Source organism: Bombus pyrosoma, linkage group LG7, assembly GCF_014825855.1.
Source record: "Bombus pyrosoma isolate SC7728 linkage group LG7, ASM1482585v1, whole genome shotgun sequence".
NCBI lineage: Eukaryota > Metazoa > Arthropoda > Insecta > Hymenoptera > Apidae > Bombus > Bombus pyrosoma.
This window is the reverse complement of record NC_057776.1, coordinates 12858839-12884257: the sequence shown is the minus strand read 5'-3', so window position 1 is coordinate 12884257 and position 25419 is coordinate 12858839. Positions and strand designations below refer to the sequence as shown.

Sequence of the window (25419 nt, the reverse complement as noted above, 5' to 3'; positions counted from 1 at the left end):
TATTGTGTTCGTCGATATGGATACATGTATATATGTTCTCTCTCATGTCGTGTACATCTGGTTCACGAATCTGTCGCATGGGTGTTACTCGTTGCTTATAATAAATCTTAAACATCAACCTTGATTATAGGCATTACACGAACTCGATCTAACCTCTCGGAACAAAATTCCAAATTTATCATAAATCACGGTGTTTTCCTTCGTCGACAGCACCAGCAGCGGCAGCAAGACGGTGGCCTATACGTACGAGGCATTCTTCGTGTCGGATGGCCGGTCGAAGCGTCGCAGTGCGAACACAAATGGCGCCGCGGTGCCTGACAAGGAGGCTGCTCAGCCGGATAGGCCAAAGTTCACGTGCACAGAGTGCGGCAAACAGTACGCAACCTCGTCGAACCTGTCCCGGCACAAACAGACGCATCGTAGCCTCGACTCTCAATCGGCAAAGAAGTGCATTCACTGTGGCAAAGCGTACGTGAGCATGCCAGCCCTGGCGATGCACGTGCTGACCCACAAGTTGGCCCACAGCTGCGGCGTCTGTGGCAAGATGTTCTCCAGGCCTTGGCTGCTACAAGGCCATCTGAGAAGTCACACGGGAGAGAAGCCATACGGGTGCGCGCATTGCGGCAAAGCGTTCGCCGACCGGTCGAATCTACGTGCCCACATGCAGACGCATTCCGCGGACAAGAACTACGAGTGCTCGAGATGCCACAAAACCTTCGCTCTCAAGTCCTATCTGAACAAACACCTGGAGTCCGCTTGTTTACGCGACGACGAGATGCCGCCGCAACAACAGCAGCAACAACAACCTGCTACCAATGGTAGTAACGCGACGACGCAACATCAACAGAGCAACAATCGTGGTTTGTAGCAGCGCTTCGACGACAGGAAGACCACGACCAGGCGCCTCGACGCCCTAGAGACCGCTGCTAGGGAGAGCTAGCGGTCGTTCCCAGCGACGCCCGGCTAACCGGGACGACGAGGCAAGATCGATGGGAGAAGATTGACGGGGATGAGGAGGGAGAGAGGGAGAAAGAATAAAGGTTTGCCGTAGGTTTTAAGTAGAAAAGTGCCAGTAGAGAAAATGGAGGATAATAGAGAGAAGTAACCTAATGGTAGATGGGTAGAGGGTGAAGAGAGGGGAAAATGATAGGAATGTGTCGGTTTCTTAAATAATGTCTAACATTAATAAAAACGTCCAATAATGTTAAGTCTTAAAACGAGCAGAAAGAGAAAAAGAAGAATAAAAAACAAGATGAAACGACGATGGATAAAGGAGAGAACGATGAAAAAAAAAAGATGAGATGAAAGAAACGAGAACAAAGAACACGTCGAACGGTGACGTCCACACTGCAGTCTAGTCACTCTAGTCGATTATATCTAATACATTATGATATTATATTATTATATTATATATTATATTATTATTATATATATAGTATATTTACTAGCGCGTACGGTTCTAGTCGCGAGCTCGTTACGGAGACACACTATTTATTGATACTTAGCTGCCTAAATGAAATAACGAATAAAAAGAAAATTCTTCGAGGATTAAACAAGAATTACACACGTACACGCATATAACAAACCAAGGGGGACACACACCATGATATAACGATAATAACGACGATAACGAAGCAGATTATTAGAAGGAAATTAAAAGACGATAGATTCGGTGCAATAACGACTCAATTAGAAGAAGGCTCGACTTAACCACGAGCTAACGAAATTTCCGGCCGGTTTTCGATTCTCCCCAAATCCTTTCCCCCGCGATACCCTGCATCGACGCTCGTCCTCAGCGTCCTAACGCCAATGCATTGGCGACACGTGTATCGAATCGTGTCTAGAGATCGATTCGTCGCTCTCGTTAAAACGTACAGTCGTCATCGGACCACTCCGTTTCTTCCGAAGAGCATCGGATCGAATCTCGAGACGATCGGCCCTCTCCCATGTTCCTTTTTTCGATGGCTCCTTCCACGGTTGGACCACAATTACACTCGACCACAGGGCGATCGACGGATGATGGATACTCTCGATACAGGCGCCGGTGCAGGCCTGTACGTTTCTTTCGATGATAAGGAAGGAGGTTGTATATAACTCGCTCGTGTAACTTGTTTTCATTTTTCTCACGTTGATTGTTAGATCTCTTGGCGGCCGTTCGATGGTAACTTTTGCGGTTGAGTAGTGAACAAGGGAGTATTTGATTAGTAGCAGCCTTTTCAAGAAAGACATAAAAAAGCAAAAATCGAAATTCAATTTTATGTAGACCATATGTGAAGGATCTGAAGCGTACGAATAGACAAAATCGGGCTAATTATTTAGGCAGGAGAGAAAAATGAATCTCCCATTTGTTTCATAGAAATTAGTAGAAAATTCGAAGATTCTGCGCTATACACTGGATAAGAATTATACCGGACGAAATAATAATGCGATAGATGTCAAAAATTTCCTTGCTCGCCACCGTGTACCTCGACCATCCCAATACGCTCTACGTCATGCAAAACCGTTCCATTCTTACGAACAACAGTTCGCGGAACTCCTCAACTTTTCAAATATTTAATTCCGTCAATTTTCTCGTCGTTATTTTTATCTCGCATAGAAGAACACGGTTCCCATAAAAGAAGGGGGAGAGAGAAAAAAAACAAGAGAAAGTCATCGACAGTGATGCGTGGCATAGAACGTGTTAACGACACGTGGACATCGATCGAACCGCCTCGAGGTCGTCGTATTTGCAATACTTCCAACGTGTTCACAGTTTTCAGCGATGTTACACGATCGGTTATATAGAAGCTCGAATACGAAATAAAGTAATATTCTAAGCGCGTTCACACGCGTAAACGTTTACATTACACAGTAGGTATACATAAGAACACGTAGGAGAAACAGACAAATATACACAGACACACGACACGAAGCGCGTTACACGTAATATTTAGAGCAGATTCGAGTAATAGATGCGTAACTTTGTTATACACATATTTTATAGAAGCAATATAACGAGTAAGGAAAAAAAAAAGTAATAATGACGACGCGTACGGTCAAAAGCAATGTTTCGACACAACGAATTATATAATTATACATATAGAGGCGAACATCGAAGTTTAACGTGATGGAAAACGATGATTTGCTTCGGCAGAAACTTCTTCGATCGTCTGAACCCTAACCACGCTCTTCCGTTTTTCGCGATCGTCGTTCAAAATTGGCGCCACGACCAGTCGGATTTCGCGACTCGTAAAAATTCATCGTTTCTGCCTCTTTTAAACTAAAGCAATATCTTCGAACGTTCCAACGAACAGGCCGCTTCCATTTTAGAATTTAACGAAAGAAAATGATTGAATATTTATCGGTTCGATCGTGGGAGAGATCGACTAATCAGTGGCTTCGTGGTTTGCCTTTTAACGATGGAGAATGCGCTTCGTAAGGCTTAATTAGCTTCTGATATTTTTTAAACGGGCCTATAATCAAGTAAGCTTCGTGCAACGAGTGGAACACCAATCTAGTCTTAAAAAGAAATTCCGTTTAAGTATATTTTATATAACGAACAACGACTTTCGCTCCGAATGTTAAAAGTAGTGTTAGTGACGCGTGTGAAATTCCCACTCTGTAAGCAACGCAACGATTACACATCGAAATTCGCGAATCCTTTTATCGTAATATTAAACGTAAATCCTTGAAACTACGTTTTGTAGAAAAAACAAAACAAAGAAACATTTCGAGACAACGAAAAGGGAGTGTCAGCGAAATCCGGCTGAAAAATCCGACCTCCGCTTCATTCGACCAACTTTTTCTCCGAAAGCAACGATTACAGCGCGCCGAATAATTCCCGGAAAAATAACGAAAAGGAAGAAAAAGAAGAGAGGAAAAGTATAGAGGGATTGAAAAAAGAAAAAAAGAAGGAAATACACGCGAAACACGATCGCGAGAGAACAAAGAAGAGCGTGGATCAGTGCCAGCTTGGGAAGAGCTGTCGCGACGATCCAACGAGTCCTTTTGTATTAATTATTGCCGACAAATAATTACCGCGTTGCATGTACAGAGTAGCCGACCTCACCGCCAAAACAGTAAAAAGAAGCAAAAATGGCAAAAAAAAAAGAAATATTAATCGCGAGAAAAAATGGAGAAACGAAGCACCGGAGAACAGAACACACATGAACACGTCTTGTACTACTATACTTTGTGTTTTCGCGTAGCGCTCGTACGCTCGCCGTTGGATTCTACCGGGGGCTGTAGGAAATTTTAGACTCTAAAGAAACGTTAGGGGTCTTTCCTCTCGAAGGGATCCAACGATCGAGTGGATGAGAAATCGATCGATCCCAAAAAGCTTTTCTAGTCCTCGCCCTCCCCTTCGTGCATGGTGACGTTTGTTTCGTGAGCTTTCTCGAAAACGCCGTGTACCGCGTGCAACGATTGCGATTGTCGCATACGTACGAACGTAGAGCAATAAAACACTAAGCAATACTAACGAATTAACGAGTTAATTAACGAGAAACGAAGTAAAATGAAATTAGTACGTCGGTCCGGGTAGAGAGCAGAGACATTTTAACCGAAGAAAAAAATATAAAAATAAGAACAAAAAAAAAAGTAATAAAGAATTAACGAAGTGCACCGTTTGACGCGTGTTTGTTGATTTGATTGACCGAAAAAAACGAAAATAAATGGCATGCGCGAGGATAAACGTAGAAAACATAAAACAAAGAAACTAGGACGAGAGAGAGGAGCGATCTGAATAATAGTTGATCGCGCTCCTTTCCGGTTCCTCCACTTTGCTTTCGATCGGAGAATTCTTGACCACCGGCACTAATCGTCTCTCGGTTTTTAGCTACTGATTTCATTGTTCTTCATTACGTATAGTAATTATTTTTTACGCATTGTTATCAGTATTATTATTATTATTACTATTATTATTATTATTATTAACGTTTTCGGCATCTTCGTATTTATTATTGTCATCGGTATTTATTATATTTATTTATTATTACTATTATTATTATCAACACCGTGTACCTTTATTTACCTCTATATAAATTCACCTTATTCCGTTGCTGTTGTTTGTTGTTGTTACGTATAGTCATATCCATTATCACTGGTGATAATGTTATCACTTGTAACTCTGCACACTTTATTATCGATCATCTGTTCTATAGCGATTATAATTTTTGTTGTTGCTAATACAACGACTCGATACAACGATCGGTATCGTTAAAATGCATCGCGCGAGGCAACGAAAATAAATGTTCGAGAAGGGAAAACGAGGCACACACGATCTCTGTCTTTATTTTTCTCTTGCTTTCCCGCGGCCGCTCTGGTGAAAACAAAATGCAATATGGCGTCGCGAATTGCACGTCCACCAAATAAAGCTGCTTCTATTCACGAGCCAGATTCGCGTGTACAGTCGTTGGTCGACGTAATTGGCCGACATAATTGAGCTTCTGGAGCGTGGTGGTCGCATAAAGTCGTAGATTTCCGGTTCGAGCGAGGCGGAAATTTCAACGCGCTTAATATATCTGGAAGCTTCATTTCACCGCCGTATTTTAAGACTCCGAGCGACTATTCGAAAGCAATGTATTTTTGTATTCTCTGTTTACGGCGTCAGGGAAATATTTTGGAATAACACACGCGTGGAATTATATATATATGTACGTTTCTAGTGATAAGCTTGAATTATTTTCTATGGAACGTAATTGATAATTATAAGATTCGTAAAGCGACAATATTTATTTTCGCGATTTTTCAAGAAAATCTACCCGGAGATTAAAAACACGAAGAGACAGATATTCTTTTTTTAGTCTATCTTTTTTTTTCGCTAGATTCAGGCGATTAAAGCAAACCAAAGTCGGCTGATCTCCAATTAGATTGGTCGACGATAGGAGAAAAAAATTGGGCGGTGGATGCAAATATTCGGAGAGAAGGTTGGACTCCGAGTTCGTTACTGGGAATTGCACCGGTTCGTTACGGAAGTCTCACGGACAATTAAACTATTTTAATTGACCAGCCAGCGAGACCATTTCACGTTTGTCCTAACTTCACGGCGATATTAACGGCCGAAAGCGATTCTCGAACTAATTAAGAGTTCTTTTCCGCTCTGCCCGTGGAAAATTCGGTCTCTGTTTTCGACCGCCCACTTTTCTCCTGGCCTTACTGCTACGTCGAGAGAAATAATCGTTAATCTGTCTGTTTTCGCTGAGAGAACCATCTTTTCTTGACGAAAACAGTCAATCAGCGTTAAAAGGCCGCGAGTAATGAACTGTATCTTCTTCTAACTTTGTGAAAAAGCGATTAAGAAAGAATAATTTCTTCAAGGAAATTTCTCTAAATTACTGTAATGAAATCTACAAAGGAAAACTTAACGAATTTCACGATTCTTGATGAAGCTTCCGATTCGACGCGCTCTTATGCACGGCATGCACCACGAAACCGGAAGTAGCGCTTAATGATCGAATAACGCGCTTCAATTAAAGGTTCTAAGAATTATTAGCTTGCACAAGGATATTTTTCATACCGATCTCACAAGAGCTATGAAAATGAAGGAAGACGAACGCTTTTGTACGCCACATCTGTGTCGCGCATCGATATTCAATTATTATCAGAAGGAAACACACTACTTAACAACGTAACGTAACTTGTTACGTAATAACGTAAAAAAGCAATTCGACGAGTTTGCAGAAAGTAGAGATTTTTAGAAACGACGACACCGTTCTGGCAAAAGTAGCAGCTTCCCAGTCTAGTTTTCTTTTCCCTTTCTAAGAAAACTTTGCTCGTCTTGCCCGATTAAACGAAGGAAAAACAAACGCGCGTATCTCTTAAACAATGTATTCTGTACATACATACGTACGTACGTATATATCTATACATTACGTAAATATATAATGCATATATATACATAAAGATTTCCTAAGCTACATTTAAGGAAAACATTTACACGTACGCACGAACACAAAACTACGTACTCTATTAGATAAATCTATCGTGTAGCTCTGTAATTCGTAGTCTAATTTTCCTCTAATTATAGCGAACGTCCTTCGCTTATCTACTAATCGCTTCTCGCTTTTGACGTTATTTATGTTAGCGTTACTCGAACGGACAGCGCTGCGCGTTTTTATTCGCTGGAACAGCAGCATAAATAGTTGCGCGAAGTTCGTCGATTGAAAATTTCGTGCAACATTTACTCTATGTTAAATTATCGATCTGTACTAATGTAAAATTATATCGAAGTTTTATTGAAATGATCGTAAATGAACATTCCCTAAACGAGAAAATCTGTGGGGAGTTTGAAATAAGAAATTGTTTATACCACACAGAATTTATGACGCTGAGTTAGCACTGTCAGCATCTCTGACATTTTTGACAGATCGTAATTACAGAAATGAAACGATCAAGAATATCATGGTCTTTTACAATTGTCGATCGATCAAAGACAAGTTCGTCGCAACTATCGCTGCCTCCAGCTTCTTTCTGTCCGCGACTGTCCGTGCTATTCCTTCTGTTCCTATCTCGAGTGTCTGTGCACTTTCGTGAATTTCTATCGACGGCTGAGATCTTCGCCGTGTCTATTTCCTGTCTCCCTCGAGTGTCGATCGATGATCAACAGGAATCTTCAACTACGTTTGTCCAACTTTCCTTCTCAATCGGAAAATCAATCTCTAAGCTCGTCGTGTCGTCTATCTCGCTGCATAATTATAATTTCTTATCTTCTTCTGCAAGAAACATACAAATCAGATATGTATCTCTAATTGATTGTAACATCACTATTGGATACTATTGACTATCGTAGGATGCTCTTAAGTTCCTGTACAACCACGTTGCGCAACAGTTAAATACTATTATATAAAACGCATAAGACTTTCTCGATCACATGACCAGACGGTAAATCCGGCAATTAAATTCAATTTGCTCACCTAGCGATCCTCGATCGTGAAGAGTAACCAGATGCGACCTACTTCGCTGATTCGAATTGTTCTCGAATGCAATTTTCTCTGTTATCGACGCGATCGAATTAATTACATTTCGATCGCCAAGGAGAGGACCAGTTACGAAACTAATTTTCCGACAGTATTTCCAAAATATTGCTACGATTAATTTTAATCGAAGATACGATGCGACTCAAACGACTCGACGAGCTTTCTCGTATTCCATCGTGAATCATTCCGACAGTCTATGAAGTTTGCAAAATATGGTAAAAGTAATCAAGAATTTCCTCAAAGTATCTGTCGAACGAGAATCTCTCAACGATCAGAACGCTCTACACTGTCGCTAGCAATTCTCCGAAACTTTGTCTGAACTTGGAACACTGTCGCGCAATCTCTCCTCTGACTAAGGCTACGTTTCGATCTTCGCTGTAGTAATTTAACAGTCGAACGAATAGTGTCGATGAGAGCAGGTGGAACACAAGTAACGTTAAGTTACAAGACAAGTGAATCTTGTCTTGTCAGACTGACGCGAATAAGCAACGCGAACACATTGTGGGAACACATTCGTTATTTCGTCGCTTTACTCGTATAGTTTACGGTTTCGTGTAAGAGAGAGGGAGAGAGAGGGAGAGAGAGAGAGAGAGAACAGCAGAGACAGCAAAACTCGCAACGTCAGAAACTAGCGATCACCAATTCTGCTGCGTTTTAAGGACGAGACTCTCGTTCCGAGATAGCGTCGTTCGTGTTATATGAAGTGGCGCGTTACGGTTGTCGGTGAAATGTTGTTGATCGAGATGACGATAACGACGGATGAACGACATCCTGGACGCGTCGCGTTTTATAATCCTTCCAACAAGAGCCTTGACAATTTTTTAACTATTCGTTAGTTGCCTTAGTATAAGCGAAAAGAGAAAAAGAGAAACAAAGAGGGAGAGGAGGAAATTAGATGAAGAGGATGACGAAGAAGATAGACGAGCGAACGCTTCTCCGACACAATTTCAAGTAATGGTTAATCCCGTGATTATATTGTACTTGGCACCGGTGTTTCTCTATCTGCAATATCAGAATATTTCGGTTCAACGAATATTTATTTGTCGTTTGAAAAAATAGCGTAAATAGTTCAGACTGTATGGTTGAACGGCGAGAAATAATATCGCAATGACCATCACGGCAGACCATTTTTAGACAACCGCCCATCCCCCTGTTCCAAGACGAATCGGACACTCGTTATAAACGTGACCCCTCAGTTGTCGCATAATAAAGCGAGCCAAAGATTGTTCCTGGTTCGAACCGCGCCTGTGGCTTATTCAGTGAACGTGACTATATTATCCGTAGAAAAGAAGCACGAATCGAACGCCTGAACCTTCGGATGAACATAAAACGCGGGTCCTTTGTCTCGATTTAATATAATATACACGCAATATAGGGATAGTCGATAACTTAGTGTACACAGTTATGATATATACGATATATTATCATACATAATATATTTTATATATTCCGAACGAAAGCGTAAACGATAATTTATTTAAGGGAACTCGTGTAGCTTTCGCCAAACGTGATTTTTCGTGTAAGACATGGACTCACTAAAATTTAAGCCACGCATAAGAAATACAACACTACCCCTATTACTCCGTATGTCTCGATAGATATATCCATATTATATATACGGGAATCGAGAACGCAGCCTCGTTTTGCAGTAGGTTCGAGGAGGCCGAGTACCTTAGACTCCGTCGATGATAATAAGATGCGCTTAGTAGCACGACGTCACTTAGAGAAGGATGTGTTCAGGATCTAGTTCTAGTGTTAAGTACATATGTACGCACCAAGGTAGCCACCGGAAGCGTGTTTCTCACGATCGATTCATCCGTACTCAGCGGACCTTATTTTCGCCGGGTTTCGTTCACGCTGGAGTTTCCATTTGTTTCTCCGCTCGTGGTTATGCCGACTACTACCAAAGATACGCACGCATAGAAAGACATTCGTTTGAATATATTTGTCGTACAAAACGACGATGTATTGGTAAATTAGGTTATCACTTTGTTTTTTGAATATACCGCTATCGATACGCAAGTGTAGAGGCAATCTTTCGAAAATTGCTTGATTAATAGTTCGTTCTTTTGGAATTCAAAATTTGAAGCATATATCGAGGAAGATTTGAATATAAAAGATGTAGAACATACTAATAGAAATTACCTTGAATGCCAGGTACCCATCCTGACGATGTAACGAATAATCAGGATAATACGTATTAACACTTCACAACTACGCTGACACTTCATGCTCGATTTCGTTTCAAACGATTACTTTCGTTTTCAATCTAATCTCACGAATTTACTTAAAAATGTCGGCGTGCGTGCACCTTCGATAACATTGCAGATAGCAACGACACAACATTCAGCACCACTGTTTCACGGTATCAACAACGAAAAGATCGTTCTTGTCGCGACAAACCGCCAAATATTGCTCATCTTAGTTCCTCTGGACTGTGGCTGATCGCGCCACCTGCAAAACCGTCGAGGTCTATAAAGCTATGTACATAGATTTACGCGTATGCACACGTAAATTTGAATATCGAAGCGCGATCGTGCAACGGCACCCTTTTATTTCTCTTTCGAAAGGTTGAAAAAGCAGAGGGACACGAAGAGCTCGGTACAGTCGAATACGATAAAAGGCTAAAGATAGAAAGAAAAATAATTCTATTTTATATTTTGACAGAAGCGATGCAACGAAGAAAGAGTTCGTGAAGTTTCATCAGTAAGCTGCGGATGTGTTTATGCATCTATAGATAATTAAGAGGTGCAAAAGTCTAGAAAATATATGTATATAACAGGCAAAAGTATATAAGATATCCAAAGCCGAGTGCTTGTTGTATTGTTTAGTAAGTAAAACGAGTTTCCATTTAGGTTCCATTCCTTTGGTTATCTTTATGAAGATATAAAGTTGCATAAACACAGACATTCGCAGTTTAATTATTAGGAATAGGACGAACGAGGACAGTCGCGTAATAAATCCGAACGCTCACGCACACTCTTGATGCATAAACACAATATGTTATATATACACTATATACATCCATAGTATATACATATGTATATGCATTAGCGGATTAACGAAACTCGCCTAATTATCGCCTACTACGGATTAATTACACCATTCATCTGTCTTTATCGATCCTTTCGTTCGGTCGCGTCTGTTTCCCTTTGGTTCCCCTTTCTCCGCGTTCTATACTGTAAATAAGAAGCTCATAGAGATGATGTAACGATGTAATGGAGTTAGTAGGATTAACAAAATAGTAGCAAAGGTGAAAACTTTAAAGCATATAGTATATAAGAGTCTCACGAGACGAGGTACACACTATAAAGTAAGTAATGTTATACTGGCGAGAACTGGGTTCCCAGTTGGGCCAATATTCGATAAATATCGGCGTGAAGGATCTAGTTACTTTTCTTTTATCTCCTTAGTTCGTTCGTGATCGCGTAACGGTCGTTGCTTTTTTCGGATGGTAGAAGGCAGAAGCCAATCTCAACGTGACATTGCCCGGATTCGTTGTTCATAAGCATAAGAATTAATTTTAAGTTTCTTCGCTTCGCGAAACAACATGTGCGATACAATCACCCGTGGTTTTACGTGTTTCCCCAGTTTCTTGCTGCTTCTCGACTGTATTTTAAGAGTCACGACGAATCGTGCAAAATTTAAATACTGCATAATTTAATTTAAAAAGATTTGTTCTGGAAATTACTGTATATCGAAATAGATCACACAGGCCAGATTAGAGATAATAATTATAAACTTAATTAACGTGGATACTAGTAAATATGGAACGTGACTGTGTAAATTGCAATATACGTCAATAGTAATTTCAGTTGCAGCTGATATCAATCGCGTACAGTATCGTAATTGCCAGTACCCACTAAAACATATATTGGTCAGCTACCAATGTCATATGAGTAGTTATCGATCGTAATTAATAATCGTTAATGCAATTCTGTAGAAAAATTGAAATCAGTTTAATTGAGTTTGCAATAACGTTGGACAGTTATCTTCTTTTTTTTTTTATTCGACAGAAACTGGGGTAACGATATATGAATTTCACGTATGATTAATCCTTAAACGCTGATTGCATTCGGTGACCTAAATCCCAGTAGATTCCTAACCTAATTGCAGGCACATGACACGGGGCAAACGTAACACATACAAAATCGGTAAATTCTCGGGTAATTTCTCGAATATAGGTTTGAGATGTTATACGTACGTGATTACAAGGCTAAAATCACTGAAATTGGCGATCGCTTTAACGTGGAGACGAAATTTATCGAGGATCGTTAGATGCAACGAAATGCTGGGTCGAAGAGCCTTAATGAGAGAAGGGAACCTGATGGGTAATCGAATTTATTGAAAACTTCGCAAGGAACACATCGGACGTTTTCGTTGTCGTTTTAAAAATTTATGTTTCGTTCTTAGGAAAAGTGATATCGTGCATTCATGAAGAATTTGATATAAAAATGAGAAAATAAATTCGATCGAACTTGTATTTGAAACTGTTGAGAAATTGCTCGTAAAAGCTGCATGGTGGACATCAGTTTCGTGAATAATCGCATCGCGTGCAAATCTTTCATGTATACACGAACGTGTTGAGAAAACAAGAAGAGTTGCACGCAACTTTACAGCAATAATGCTCAAACACGAGATTAAATGGCTACTTGTGTAACCACATTTGTGTCGTCGATGTTTAATGTTCGTGGAACAAGAAAATTAGTAAAAAAAATGTTGTATTAAATGTTCAATTATACTTGGTGTAATACTCAATAAGGAAATAAGAAAACGTGTCAATAATATTATTATATGGAACGCCATGTTTTTTAAATTGAAACGACTGGACCACACGGACGATCGTCGAAGCGGCAGCGAACGTCGCGTTTGTTGCGAACTGGCGCTTCGACGCGAGCTCAAAGATGAAAAAGTGATACCTTAATTTCGCTGATAAATTAACGATTCGGCTCATGTCTGATAGTAGAACTAGTCGCACGTACTCCAGTCAAGTCAAAAGCAATACTCGAATGTAGAATAATTTTTCGTGTGTAATGTCCATGAGTATGTACAAATATTCAAACACCGTTAAGTATGGAAACTTCGATGATTGACCATATTCGATAACACGATAACATGTTGCGAGTGAAACTTGTAACACGTCTCAATAGATGCTCGAAGCTCATAAATCTTAAACACGTAGAAAACAAAACTAATACGGAGTCGCACAGCCTCGTTTGAGTTGCATTAACAGAAAATATATACATATAGAAAATAAAAATTGATGCTGGAAGAAAGTTTCATTTCAAAAAAGAAAAAAAAGGAAGAAAAGAAAGACAAGTGCGTAGTTTCGTTTAACGCATAAAAGGAGGTGGTTAATAATAATTGACAGAAGTGTAAAAGTTCGAGCATGCTGTTGGGTCATCGTTACAAGATTATCTACATAAGCAATAACACATTACGCCGCCTAATAATCGTTTTAAAAAACGACTCCGGGTTCCCACGAGACTCGTTCTATGTGTGACACTCGACAGCAAACGTCCAACGAGAAATGCGCGCGATCGATCGATCAGTATTGCTCAAGGAACTAGAAACGAGTCAATAACGAGTCAATAAATTCGTAAGAGTCTCGTTAGTTTAATTAAACATTGTAGCAAGCTAACCAAAGTTTATAGCAGTGATATTAAGTACAAAAAAAAAGAACAAACGAAAATAAAAAAAATCGTGAAATTTCGTAGTCAACAAATGCAACTATGTATGTATATGTTAGTCAAATGTCACTTTCTTCGCTCTTCGATGTTGTTCGCGCGCATTTTCAGTCATTAAAAAAGATCGGACAAAAGTGATCGTCAAAGATGCCGTGGTGTCGATAATTAAAACAAACCTGCAAAAAATATTTTGTACTTACATATAAACGAATGGTTCGATTTTAGTGGGAATCTACTGATGATCACTTTTTTCACTTCTCGTGTCACAAGAAATTTCTCTCTACGACTATCACTGTTCACTGTATTTTCCACTTCGTCTGTGACCTATATGCGCACGAGAAGACATCAGTCGCAAGATCTGCAAAGCGTTCGCAATTAATAATTAAACTTTAACGAACATAGTAGACGCACTGAGTATAACGACGCTGGTGTTTTGTGGACGTAGAGATCTCACATTATACCTTGTTTTTATATGAACGATGAAAATGACCAGGTGAAAAAAGAATCTTTTTTTCTTCGCGTATCTAGCAAAGATATTAAAATCTGTTCCTTCTACTTCGAGTTCTTTAGATCGAATTTTTAAAACAGATACGGATAACCTGTGAAGAACTACGTCCGGAAACAAGTGCGAAAATGTAACAGAAGCCTCTCGCTCGAAATTCTCCTGTCTGTCGCTATACCTTTTCCTGTTTCGGCTTCGACTTTCCGTCTCCATGTGGCTTTATTCTTCTCTACCAACCAACTTCTCTATTATTGCATATATCGCTTCCTGTCTAAACAACGTAAAGCTTGGTAGAAGGGTTAACGGACACAAAACGACAAAACTGTTCGCCTACTCCCTCTACACTGTTTTCCATTGCTTCCCTATTCTCTCACTATCTGTCTCTGATAACCTTTTGTAAATCGAACGAATTCTGTTAACGAAGATGGTTTGATGATTCTTCGTCGAGGTGGTACGCGTGAGTTTTGATTCGATTCCGTGACGTTTCTAGCTTTAAGAAACGACTATCTAAACATAGAGGTCTGTCTTTGGAACTGCGAGCTTTCCTTATCGAAAAAAAAGGAGACTAACAAGGTTGATAGATACATAAATTTGTAGCGCAGTTTGTTGTTTTGGGATAGTGTAAGAACGAGATAAGAGCGCCAGGGGTATGGAACGAGAAAGAATAAGAGAGGAAGAAAAAAGGAGAACGAAGAAAAAAGTGCCTATATACATCAGTAAAATTATTCGTTAGCGTGCATTTATGCGTTTCAACGAGTACGGACAGTGTCAATTACAGGTAAAAAGAAGCGACAAACAAGATACATGTGCGTGATGAAGACGAAAGATACGAGCAAGGATACGACGAAGCAATATCGAGCGACGATCCGAGATTACAAAACGCTTGCGAATACCAATTATTAACAACGACTACGACGATGACGATAATGATTGCGAACTACGATTACTATTATTGTTATTATTGATTGCGAACCTAAATTAATGAGCTAATCGCCGTGGAGTGTCGCTCGGGTTCTGCTAGGTTATGCTAATGACGTTCGAGATAGATATTTTGCGATCAATTAAAAAATCGTTAGCCTGGAAGTTAATGAAACGAACAATACGAGAACACCAAATTGTATAATATAATTATGATATCGTAGGACGCAGTAAGTATCAATGCGTATTATTAACATTGTATAGCAGTGTATTATCGTTTGGAAGCCAGCTTGAAATTTACGTTTAATGTGACGAAAAAAACGTTGTCGTTTAGCTGAAAAATCGTGCTTCCAAAGCATCGTCCCACGTAGATCCTCGTGAGCTCGTTCGACGCATACCACGGCGCGTTAGGGACGGATGTGATATAAGGTGAACCTTAACCTAACCTATAACGCATATAGATATTGATATTGTATGCATTGTGATAGTATTCTCGAGGAAAAACAAAACGACACACACCAATTCAACAACAAGAACAAAAAAAGAAAAATAGAACAAACCGCGTAAAAAAAATCCCTGCCTCCTCCAAAGTGCGACTGATATTTACAGGATATTGTTCCAATTGGATGCTCCCAAGGAAGCCGGGGTATTCAAAAGCAATAACTTCGTAGGCGGTCGCGGATCCTCGATGAGGTACCTTTGCGACCGATTAATATAAATAATAATAACGGCGCAAAAAAAAAGTATGAATAGGCCGATGAATTTTTAACCTTAATAATTTTAATTGTAATGATGACTTAGCGGTGCAGGATCACACACCGACGTTACAAGTCTGGATCACGAACAGTCAAACATACACACATGTACACACTAACGTAGTGAACAATTATTTGCTACTCGTTACGATAATAAACTACCGAGAAAGGAAATGAATAATTAGCGAAGACGAAAAGTGAACGAAAGAGAGAACGAGTGTGTGTGAAAGAAGAGAATACGAGCAAGAGAATGGTAGACATAGGCGTAGATAATGAATCATCTTTACACGAGCGCACGCACGTGCGCGCGCGCACCCATCCACATAGTCATGTAAACACAGACACACCATACAGTGAGCCTAATAAACGATTTAGTAAGAGTTATTATTATAATTAAAGAAGAAAAAAAAAGAATGAGAAAAGGCGAGGAGACTAGCGATGGCTTTTATAAGATGAAGTAATACGATGCAGCGCGACAAAACGCGCACCACTGGTTACATTGATATACATAAATCTATTATATATATATAAATATATATATATTATATACATAAAAAAATATTATATATATATTATAGTATTCGAACTTTAGTTCGAAGAAAATAGCGACGGTACGACGAATGAGTAGAGAGCGCAAAAATAATAATATTATGTTTCGTCGTAAAGATTTGAAGAAAATGTGAGCGAGAGTGAGAGAGCGAATATAAACAAAAATTGTCAAATAGAAGAGCGAGAGGGACGTGAGTGAATGTAACAAAAAAAAAAAAGGAATAACAGTAACAGAAAGAATGAAAGAGTAGAGAAGTAAATGCAAAAAAAAAAATACAATTGTGCAGGTATCCATATTTTATAGCTTTTACGTAAGAAATTAAACCGTACACACGCAGAACGCGAAGTTAACTATATATATTTATATAGATACGTTGACACGGTATTACCGATGAAATTATATCGAATTACTGGTAGGCTGGCGTTATTACGATGATTTATCGCGATGATTAGTACCGTTGTTCGCGTTATTGCGCGTCAACGCGTGAACTTAAACAGATACACAAGCCGAGAAGAAAATCACAACACGAAACCAACCGAGTTACTTAACGATTCTTTTATCATCGTTATTGCTAAAATCAACTGTCGTTCTTGCTACTATTATTTTCATTTATAATTACCATTATTACCGGTTATCGTCGGTCGGATATATTATTTATCGCGACGTTATTATTCTCATTGAACGGCGATGAAGAGAGATACCAGTTATATTATATCTATTAACGGAAAAAAAAAATAATACAATTATACCTTGCATGACTACGTAGGGCTATACTGCCGCCGAAGCAATACAAAGAGCAATATAGAGTTAAAAGGTAATTAACGAGATTAAAGGTACTAAAGGTAAACGATATTAATAACCGCGGAGGAAAACGCCGTAGGTATTATACACTGAACACTCGACACTACTCTCCTTCATGACACTTTACACACACGCACATAAATACAGAAATACGTATTAACACACATAACACACGCAACATGACAGAACACGAACAGAGACACGCACGATTATAATTACTTACACGCATGAACGCTCAGATACTCGTGACACAGGACACACCACAGGTGGACACTATGTATAGTCATTAATTTATTCTGACCGTAGTGCTAATTGTACTTAGCATTTACGTAGATGACACTAATTGCCTAGGTCGACCAGCTCGTCCGGGGTTCCTGTTGCCGTGCGAGTTACACCCTCCTCTGATCACCCCTTTAACCTCGCCGGTATATCTCCCTTCCGCGACGCGAACCGAAGCCACGATCGTCGTCGACGATGTAATTTCCTACGGTGTATCCGGCGGCAACGGCGGGAACCCTCGTCGATCGAATTTCGCCTAATAATGAAATAACAAAAAAAAAAAAAACGGTAGCGATATAGAGTTATTCGTAGAATCGCTAATGTATTTCACTCGGTGCCTGTGACAGCTGAGCTAGCTATCCGTTCGAGAACGAAATAATTGACAATACATTGTTGAATAGAGTGCAACGTATGAAGAATCTTCATATTCTTTCTACAACTTTGATAACTTTTACCATCTTCCTATTTTCAGTCCATCTTCTTTTTATATATTTTATATCTTTTTTATATTTATCCTTGAGTATTTCTTATTTCTAATTTGTTTGAAACTTTTCATAAGGTTTCTCCCTTTTTTGAATCGTCTGAGAAATTATCTCTTGCCAATTGGAAATATTAGAAACTTATTTCCATCCTCGATATTTTTTTATTTATTTTGTCAAAAAATGTGTTCCTAATAAATCCGCTTAGTTTATCTCTGAAGTATTATCTCGAGCGAAGGATTATTTAGCGAACGACGGATAAAAAGAACACTGATCACGTGTTGTTTGTTTTCGATGTCTCTATTCGACAACCAGTAATTTCCTCTATTTTCGCCCTTCTAATTACCTACTCACTGATGTTTCCACATCTGGTCGATAACAAGTTCGACCGACTGTGACAAAGCTGTTCACGGGTACCACCTGGAATACGTAGTATTAGCATGGTGTGAAAACGATAGTGACGCTAGATGAATTAGCTTTAAGCTTCTTTCTCGCTAAGAGGGAACCTATTATTATAATAACGATATTTACATACATTTGTATTATTTGTAAACTAGCGCTAATACAAAACTCCAATTTGTGCATCGACACGCGAAACAAGAAGAGAGTCCCGTTTCCCTGAACCCTTATTCCTGGACCCACGAAGCCCAGACGAATGAGTCAAACGAAACCAAAAAAAGAAACAAGAAAAAACAAAGAAAAAATGGTAAAAAAAAGTGAAAGAAATGGAAAATAAGCTCCCGCCCTTGTTCCTGTTCCGCTCGTTCGAACGGACTACCGTTTTTTGTAAGAAACAAAATACGAATATGTGAGTCACAACACTAAAAGAAAAAGAACACCAGGACACTTTCGTTTCTCCGTTCCAGTTTGTAATTTTTCGCTCTGTAACGTCTCTCGTCTATTATATGTATCTTCTCTCTCTGTAATATCGGGCCTTTTTCCTCCAAACGAAATAAAACGAAAAAAAAATGAAGGGGAAAACGAGAAAAAAAAGAGAAAAAAACGACGAAGATGAAGAACACGGAATAAGAGAACACGAACTTTACCTATCCTGACATACTTCTCATAGTGTTGGATGGTAACGTTACAAGACAAAAGGGAATAAAACGTTAATTGAGCATTGTTATCTATGTAATACAACATAGGATGTTTTGTATTATATTTTCATAATAAATAGACACGTAGAAAAAGACGTATTAACCATACCAGTGTTATTTTTTTACTCTCCATCCACCGTTTCTTAACTAACGAAAACTTTCGGATAAATACATACTTATTGATTTATTTTCATTTCTTTTTCTAGGCTTTTATACATACGCAATCGAAAGATTGGGATTTTCTCTTTAAAACAATGATTCCCTTCTCAGATTATTTACAATATTTGCAGTTCATAGAATATTTACAAGTCTTTTGGTTCTTTCCTTCCTTCCTCGGCTCTTCTCTTCTCTCATAACGTTAAAATTAACAGAATATTCGCATTTCTGAAATAAACAATTTTTGAATTCTTCGACTTTTGGATCTTTGAATATTTAAATTCTCTTCTAAGTAATTATTTATAGAGACTTTTAAATTCGTTGTTCGTTCTTCGTTTTCTCAATCGAATTTGCAATATGTCTCCCTTAGTTAACTATTATCATAATTTTACAACTCTTGCAAAGTCGATAGACTGACGTGGAAGAAGAGAAGAGTCACGGATAGCCCCGTAACAGCTTACCTGTTATATAATAGTTCCTGTCGACGTTACGAGAGGCATGAAAAGAACCTATAGAGGCGATCACGTATTGGCTCTTCCATTATAAAGCAACAACTTCGATACCCTTTCCCAGTAGCTAACAATAAAAAAGCGCGGATGTTGAACTTAAGGAGGCAGCCGAGGGCTGAGCGTAGAAGAAATTCAAGTGAAACTCAGCAGAAGTTAGCAACGTTTCAAGTACCCAGAGAATGTGGAACGTTTCGTTCACGAACCTTCTCTCGTTTCGCTTCCAAGCGTTTTAATTGAAAAATAATTGAGATAACGTTGAAATTTCTCCAGTCATTTAATGTATTCTCATCAGAAAAATTTATTTCTATCACGATCTAGCAAACAATTTTTATGACATCTTTTCGTATCTTTAATAATTTACGAGATATTCATAAAATAACATAGAGATTACTTAATTTTTTGCTAAATCTCGATAAGTTAGAAATTCGATGAAAATCTTATGAAAGTAAATACATTGCCTTGTCAGTAATTAATCTACGCCACGCTAATTGAAGATTAATATCTCAAATTAATGTTTCGAAATTAATCTAGCAGCATTGTCGTTCCTAAATTATCTACGTACAACAGATATCATCACAACGAAGTATTACACGATAACTTTGGTATGTTTTAAAGAGAATATCATCGCGTTTGGAGATGATCCAAAAGCAGTGTCTTTCTTCTGACAGAAGCCACTTGTTTTGCATTTCGTCCTATGCTGACTGCGCGTGTGTAATTTGTCACATTCTTTTCAAAAGAAGGTATAATATATATATGCAGTCGCAATTAATGGGAAGCGTTTGATCGTTTAACCTTTTCGTTGCGATATTCCCGCAACAGAAAGAGCTTTGGCATACAGGTCGAAGCAATTTATCAAATCGTTAAAATGTCTCCACTTCAAGCGGACTGTATACATCACGTGATGCAACATTGGAAACCGTTTCGTTTTGTCCATTTTGAAACTCCTTTTTATTTTCTACCGTCCGGAAGCTGTAGCTTGGCCCAGTTACGTAGCAAGAAGGTTAATTGGTTTATTTTATTATTTATTCTTTCCACTCTTTTGTCCTTGTTATTAATGTAGCTTGTTATTATGTAGTTCATAGCTTTCTGCTTCTATTATTTAATGTTAGACACCGTATTGTATTTATAAAAAATTTAAAGACATAAAAGTGCACGGAATGTACGTGAAATGCTAAAACATATAATATATATAAGGTAAAATGTAACATATAGAATATATTCGCTATAAAATATAGCAAATAAAATATATTTCAATTTAAATTTTATTTCTTTAATTGTGTTTATAAAGATACGAATTGTTTCACGAAAATCCGCAACTACTTCTTACTATTCGCAGTCCTTTCTATCCACAACTTGTTCTCTATCATATCTTCTATTTAATATCGTATCTATCTATGTAATAATTTGAACATCAGCCATTGATCGATCAGATGTAGAAAATATACAAAACACAGCAAGTATCGCTTTGATATTTCATCGATTGTTTATGAAAAAGGAACGTGTAAATAATTACGCAATGATTCACCCAAATAAATTCACACCACCGACACAACTTCGATAAGTAACAGTATCGTCAGGTGAAATTCGAAACTCCGAAACTGTAGTTTGAGAATTGCATATCGTGCAAAATTATAATGCTGGTTAAGCTGATTAATATTCGGCTTACTTATTATTCGTTGGAACGAAGGTTCCAAAAGTGTCAAGATCAACTAATCAATACAAGTATTTCTTATATTCGTATAATTTCAACAGTTTCAATACCTTCATTAAGGAATCAACATGAATGGCGCAAATGTCTACCTTTTCGTTCTTTTAATTTCATCCTTGGAATATTTTGTCATCAGTTCCCCTCGGACTTCCGTTGTTAAAACATCTAGTGGACCTGTTCGTGGTTTGGTGTTGCGTACAGTATGGAATTCAATCAAATATTCTTCGTTTAAAGGGATTCCCTATGCGAAACCACCCCTTGGTGACTTGAGATTTAAGGTGAAATTAAGAAAACAGTTTTTTCTTTTTTCGAGTGTTCTTGATCTGACTTCCACTGCTGATTACCATATGAAACTCGAACCAAAAATATCAAAATGAAAATTATATGAAAAATAAGTATCTTTTTACGAGGGAAAAACAAATATTTTTTGTGTTTAACAGTGATTTCGACTCACGGACAGAATGCTTCAGTGATATTCCATATAATCGTTTCATTTATTTTGATTGTTACAGCCTCCGGTTCCGAAAGAACCATGGAAAGGTGTGTTAAATGCTTTCAAAGAGGGCAGTATGTGTCCTCAGTCGAATTACATGACGAGCGTATTTAGTGGTCACGAGGATTGCTTGTATCTGAACGTGTATACTCGTGAGGTAATTATTGTTTCAATCTCGTAAAGATTTGATACTAAATAATTTCGATAAAGTTCATCGAGTTTCTGGACCAAAGACTTTAGAAGATACAATCGTTATTAATAGATGATATTCAAGGGTAAAGTAAGATTGAGACCAGTTATGGTGTGGTTATACGGTGGTGGCTATATGTCTGGTCATTGTAATGCGTCCTTATACGGACCTGATTTCTTTATGGAAGAAGATGTTGTTTTGGTCACCTTTAATTACCGACTTAGTGTTTTAGGTATTACTATTACAAACGATATTTCTTCGTTTGAAATTAATTTTTTATGGTTGCCTAATTTAGACAGCTTTTAGTTACTTCGTCGAATATTAATTATACTTCCAGGATTTCTGGCGCTAAATCATCCGAACGCAACGGGTAATGCTGGTTTAAAGGATCAACAGTTGGCTCTTCAATGGGTACAAAGCAATATTGCCGCGTTTGGGGGCGATCCAGAACAAGTGACAATTTTTGGAGAAAGTGCTGGCAGCACTTCCATCGGTTTTCACATGTTATCTGAACGATCCAGAGGTACATTTTTAAAATATTCGCTATTTTTCTGTTTTTCTTGCTTTGGATTTTTATTTCTTGTTTTATATCGCTCACTTTTTCAGGACTGTTTCGTCGATCGATTAGCATGAGCGGCACACCGTTGTGCCCCTGGGCATACCATACACCGGAACAAATGATTCAGAATGCTTATAAACTCGCTGGTTTTCTTAATTACGTACCTAAGAGTAGGGATGATTTGTTGAATTATCTTCGTCACGCACCTGCGATCAAACTTATAAGAGCAGCGGAAAAAGTTGACCTGGTAATTAATCCTGCTAATATTTACTTGAAAATTTTAATATCGTCACATATTAATTCAAATTTCATGATTTCCTATATTTCTAGAATATATTGCCATTTCGACCGACTATAGAAAATCCCGATATAGATCCTACCAACAGCTCGTTTCTAACAGAATGTCCTATAACAAAATATCATAATGGAGACTTCTATCATCACGATATAATGTTGGGTTACACTCGCAACGAAATTCTTCTCTTTCTAGGTCGTAAGTATCACAATTATCTTCTAATAATATTAATTGCGCTATATTATTATACCGTATGATACTAAATACACTTACGTTTGACACGTTTAGCGCCAATAGGAGTGACAAACATGATCGACTGGGCCAGAAAGTATCTCCAGAGCATAAACACATATAATGGGAAATATACTAAAGAACCAATAGCTCTATTCGCGCAAATTATATGCAATTTCTTTAACACCAGTTACAATAAGCTGGAGAAGGTAAAAATGATTTCTTTTTAGTATCTCAATATAACAATAATCTTTCTTATCTTTTTGTGATAAAATCGTTAACATTTATAGATCGCGATGGATATACTTTTCTCTGGCCCCATAGATCTGACTCAAAGGTTAATTACTACGCACAATAAGGGTCACTCTACCTATTATTATAGATTATCGTATCAATCAAAGTACTCTTGGCACATAGTTGATCACAATCCATTGAATGGTACATTTTTAAAAATACATCCTATGACGTTACATACGGAGAATAGAAACGTAAAACAAAATATAAAATATAAAGAATGGTATTTCTGGAATTGATTGAGAGTTCTTTCAGGAACTGCTCATTTTGACGATGTTGGATATATATTCAATTCAAATGCACTTCGTGCACCTACAAATCCGAGACACGGATTCAATCGATTCAGAAAAAAGATGGTGAAGCTGTGGGCTAATTTTGCCAAATACGGGTCCGATTAATTAGAAAATGAAATAGATACTTAGTTACTTATACTACTTTATATATTTATACTATATATTAATAGTATAGTACTAATACTATTCAGAAAGATTATATATGTTTTTATTTTCTCAGAGATCCTACTCCAAAGAATCATAGTCGTTCACATCTCGACGTCAATTGGACAAATTCTGGACACAATGGTCTTCAACTAGACATTAATACAGTTTCCACGATGCATAAACGTTTGATAGATGCAAAGACTGAAAGTTTCGAAAGATTGTACTACAGAATACTGCCACTGGTTTCGTCTTGTGTGAACAAGCCTATAAAGTTTTTAAATTGTGTCTGATATTGTTGTATATTGTTACGTTTAATAAAATTAAGAAGAAAAGCCGTGTTCGTCTTTTCGAGTTTCTTTCAACAATTATTAAAGTTCAGAACGATAATCAAAATTTTAATATAATATTAGGACCACAAACAAAATCTCGATATTGTAACATGAAAAACATATTTTGATGAGTCAGTAAATAGTCTATCTTCAATTCCAACACAAGGACAGTAAAAAGATAGCATTTATATGCCTAGCTTATCTTTCAAATAGTTATTAACACAGATACGTATAGAAATAAGGTACAAATTTCCATGCAAATGAATTTAAATCAACTGCGCGCAAACAAAGATATCGAAATTCATTTAAATTTATGTATACCGTACAAAATAATCAGCAGTGTGTTGCTTCGGTAATTTGAAGGAAGAAAAGAAATCAGGAGAATAGAACTTATTATTTTCGACTAACGAACTTTTGATCTAACATTTCTACCGTGCAAATCTCAGAGATGCTGACAAAATTCATTATCTGGCTGGTAAATTCCGCCAATCTTATCTCGGCAGATATACAAACTCAAACAAAACCATAGAAACAATGTCACATGTTTTATGTATTCTTTTAACAACAATTATAATACTTACCCGTGAATATTTATAAACTTTAGTTAGAAACTATACGTAAGATATCTATAATGAATTCCTAATAGCACGACACAAGCTGTCACGTGGAAACAGGAAAATGCCTATAAGAATTTGTACATCGTCTTAATAACATGAAATCGACGAAGAATGTGGCATGAAATTCTTTGCTAATAATTACTCGGCTAAACTCGTTTCGATATCTTTCCTTGTGAAATAGACTCGACGCATTGGGTAATCATTTTCACGCGACGAAACTGTTTCTCTATACGTATGTATTTCAAAAAATGGATCTCGGAAATAATTGGAAAATAATTTAATACGGCGATACAATTAACAAATTTTAGGCAAATCCTACGTACTAATATTGGTGCAACTGGCTTAAAGAAGACAGAATTGCTTTTCATGATTCGTCGAATTTACAACAGAGAAGATACGAGTAAAATGTATAAATTTAATAAAATAAATAAGATTTATAAAAACGTAGAAATGTATAAAAAGCTCATGATCTTTGACGTCAGACGATATATTTATTCGAGCAGAATTTATATTAAGCGATGCGAACAGATTGCGGCGGTGCAAAGAAAAGAGTTTAAGCACATGTGTTGGCCGCA

General features: G+C 37.8%; 2 protein-coding genes across 3 annotated transcripts in view; both read left to right on the top strand.

The window, feature by feature from the left end:
- LOC122569497 (B-cell CLL/lymphoma 6 member B protein-like) overlaps window positions 1–19131 on the top strand; it is a 31385-nt gene extending 12254 nt beyond the window's left edge. Inside the window, exon 4 of the mRNA XM_043730634.1 lies at window positions 211–19131. Coding sequence (XP_043586569.1) covers window positions 211–868 — 658 coding nt within the window. The 3' untranslated portion in view covers window positions 869–19131. The remainder of the gene's footprint in view (window positions 1–210) is intronic.
- On the top strand, window positions 915–24223 carry LOC122569499 (juvenile hormone esterase-like). Of its 2 annotated transcripts, none has more exons than XM_043730638.1 (10): window positions 915–1040; window positions 21909–22046; window positions 22152–22311; window positions 22417–22602; window positions 22686–22885; window positions 22969–23131; window positions 23222–23373; window positions 23455–23602; window positions 23714–23846; window positions 23972–24223. In XM_043730638.1, the coding sequence occupies exons 2-10, from the start codon at window positions 21966–21968 to the stop codon at window positions 24186–24188; spliced, it is 1440 nt and encodes a 479-aa protein (XP_043586573.1). In that variant the 5' UTR covers window positions 915–1040; window positions 21909–21965; the 3' UTR covers window positions 24189–24223. The 2 variants fall into 2 exon arrangements, with proteins under 2 accessions (XP_043586573.1, XP_043586574.1); XM_043730639.1 differs by lacking the exon at window positions 915–1040 and adding an exon at window positions 21458–21674.
- The last annotated feature ends 1196 nt before the right edge of the window (window positions 24224–25419 follow it).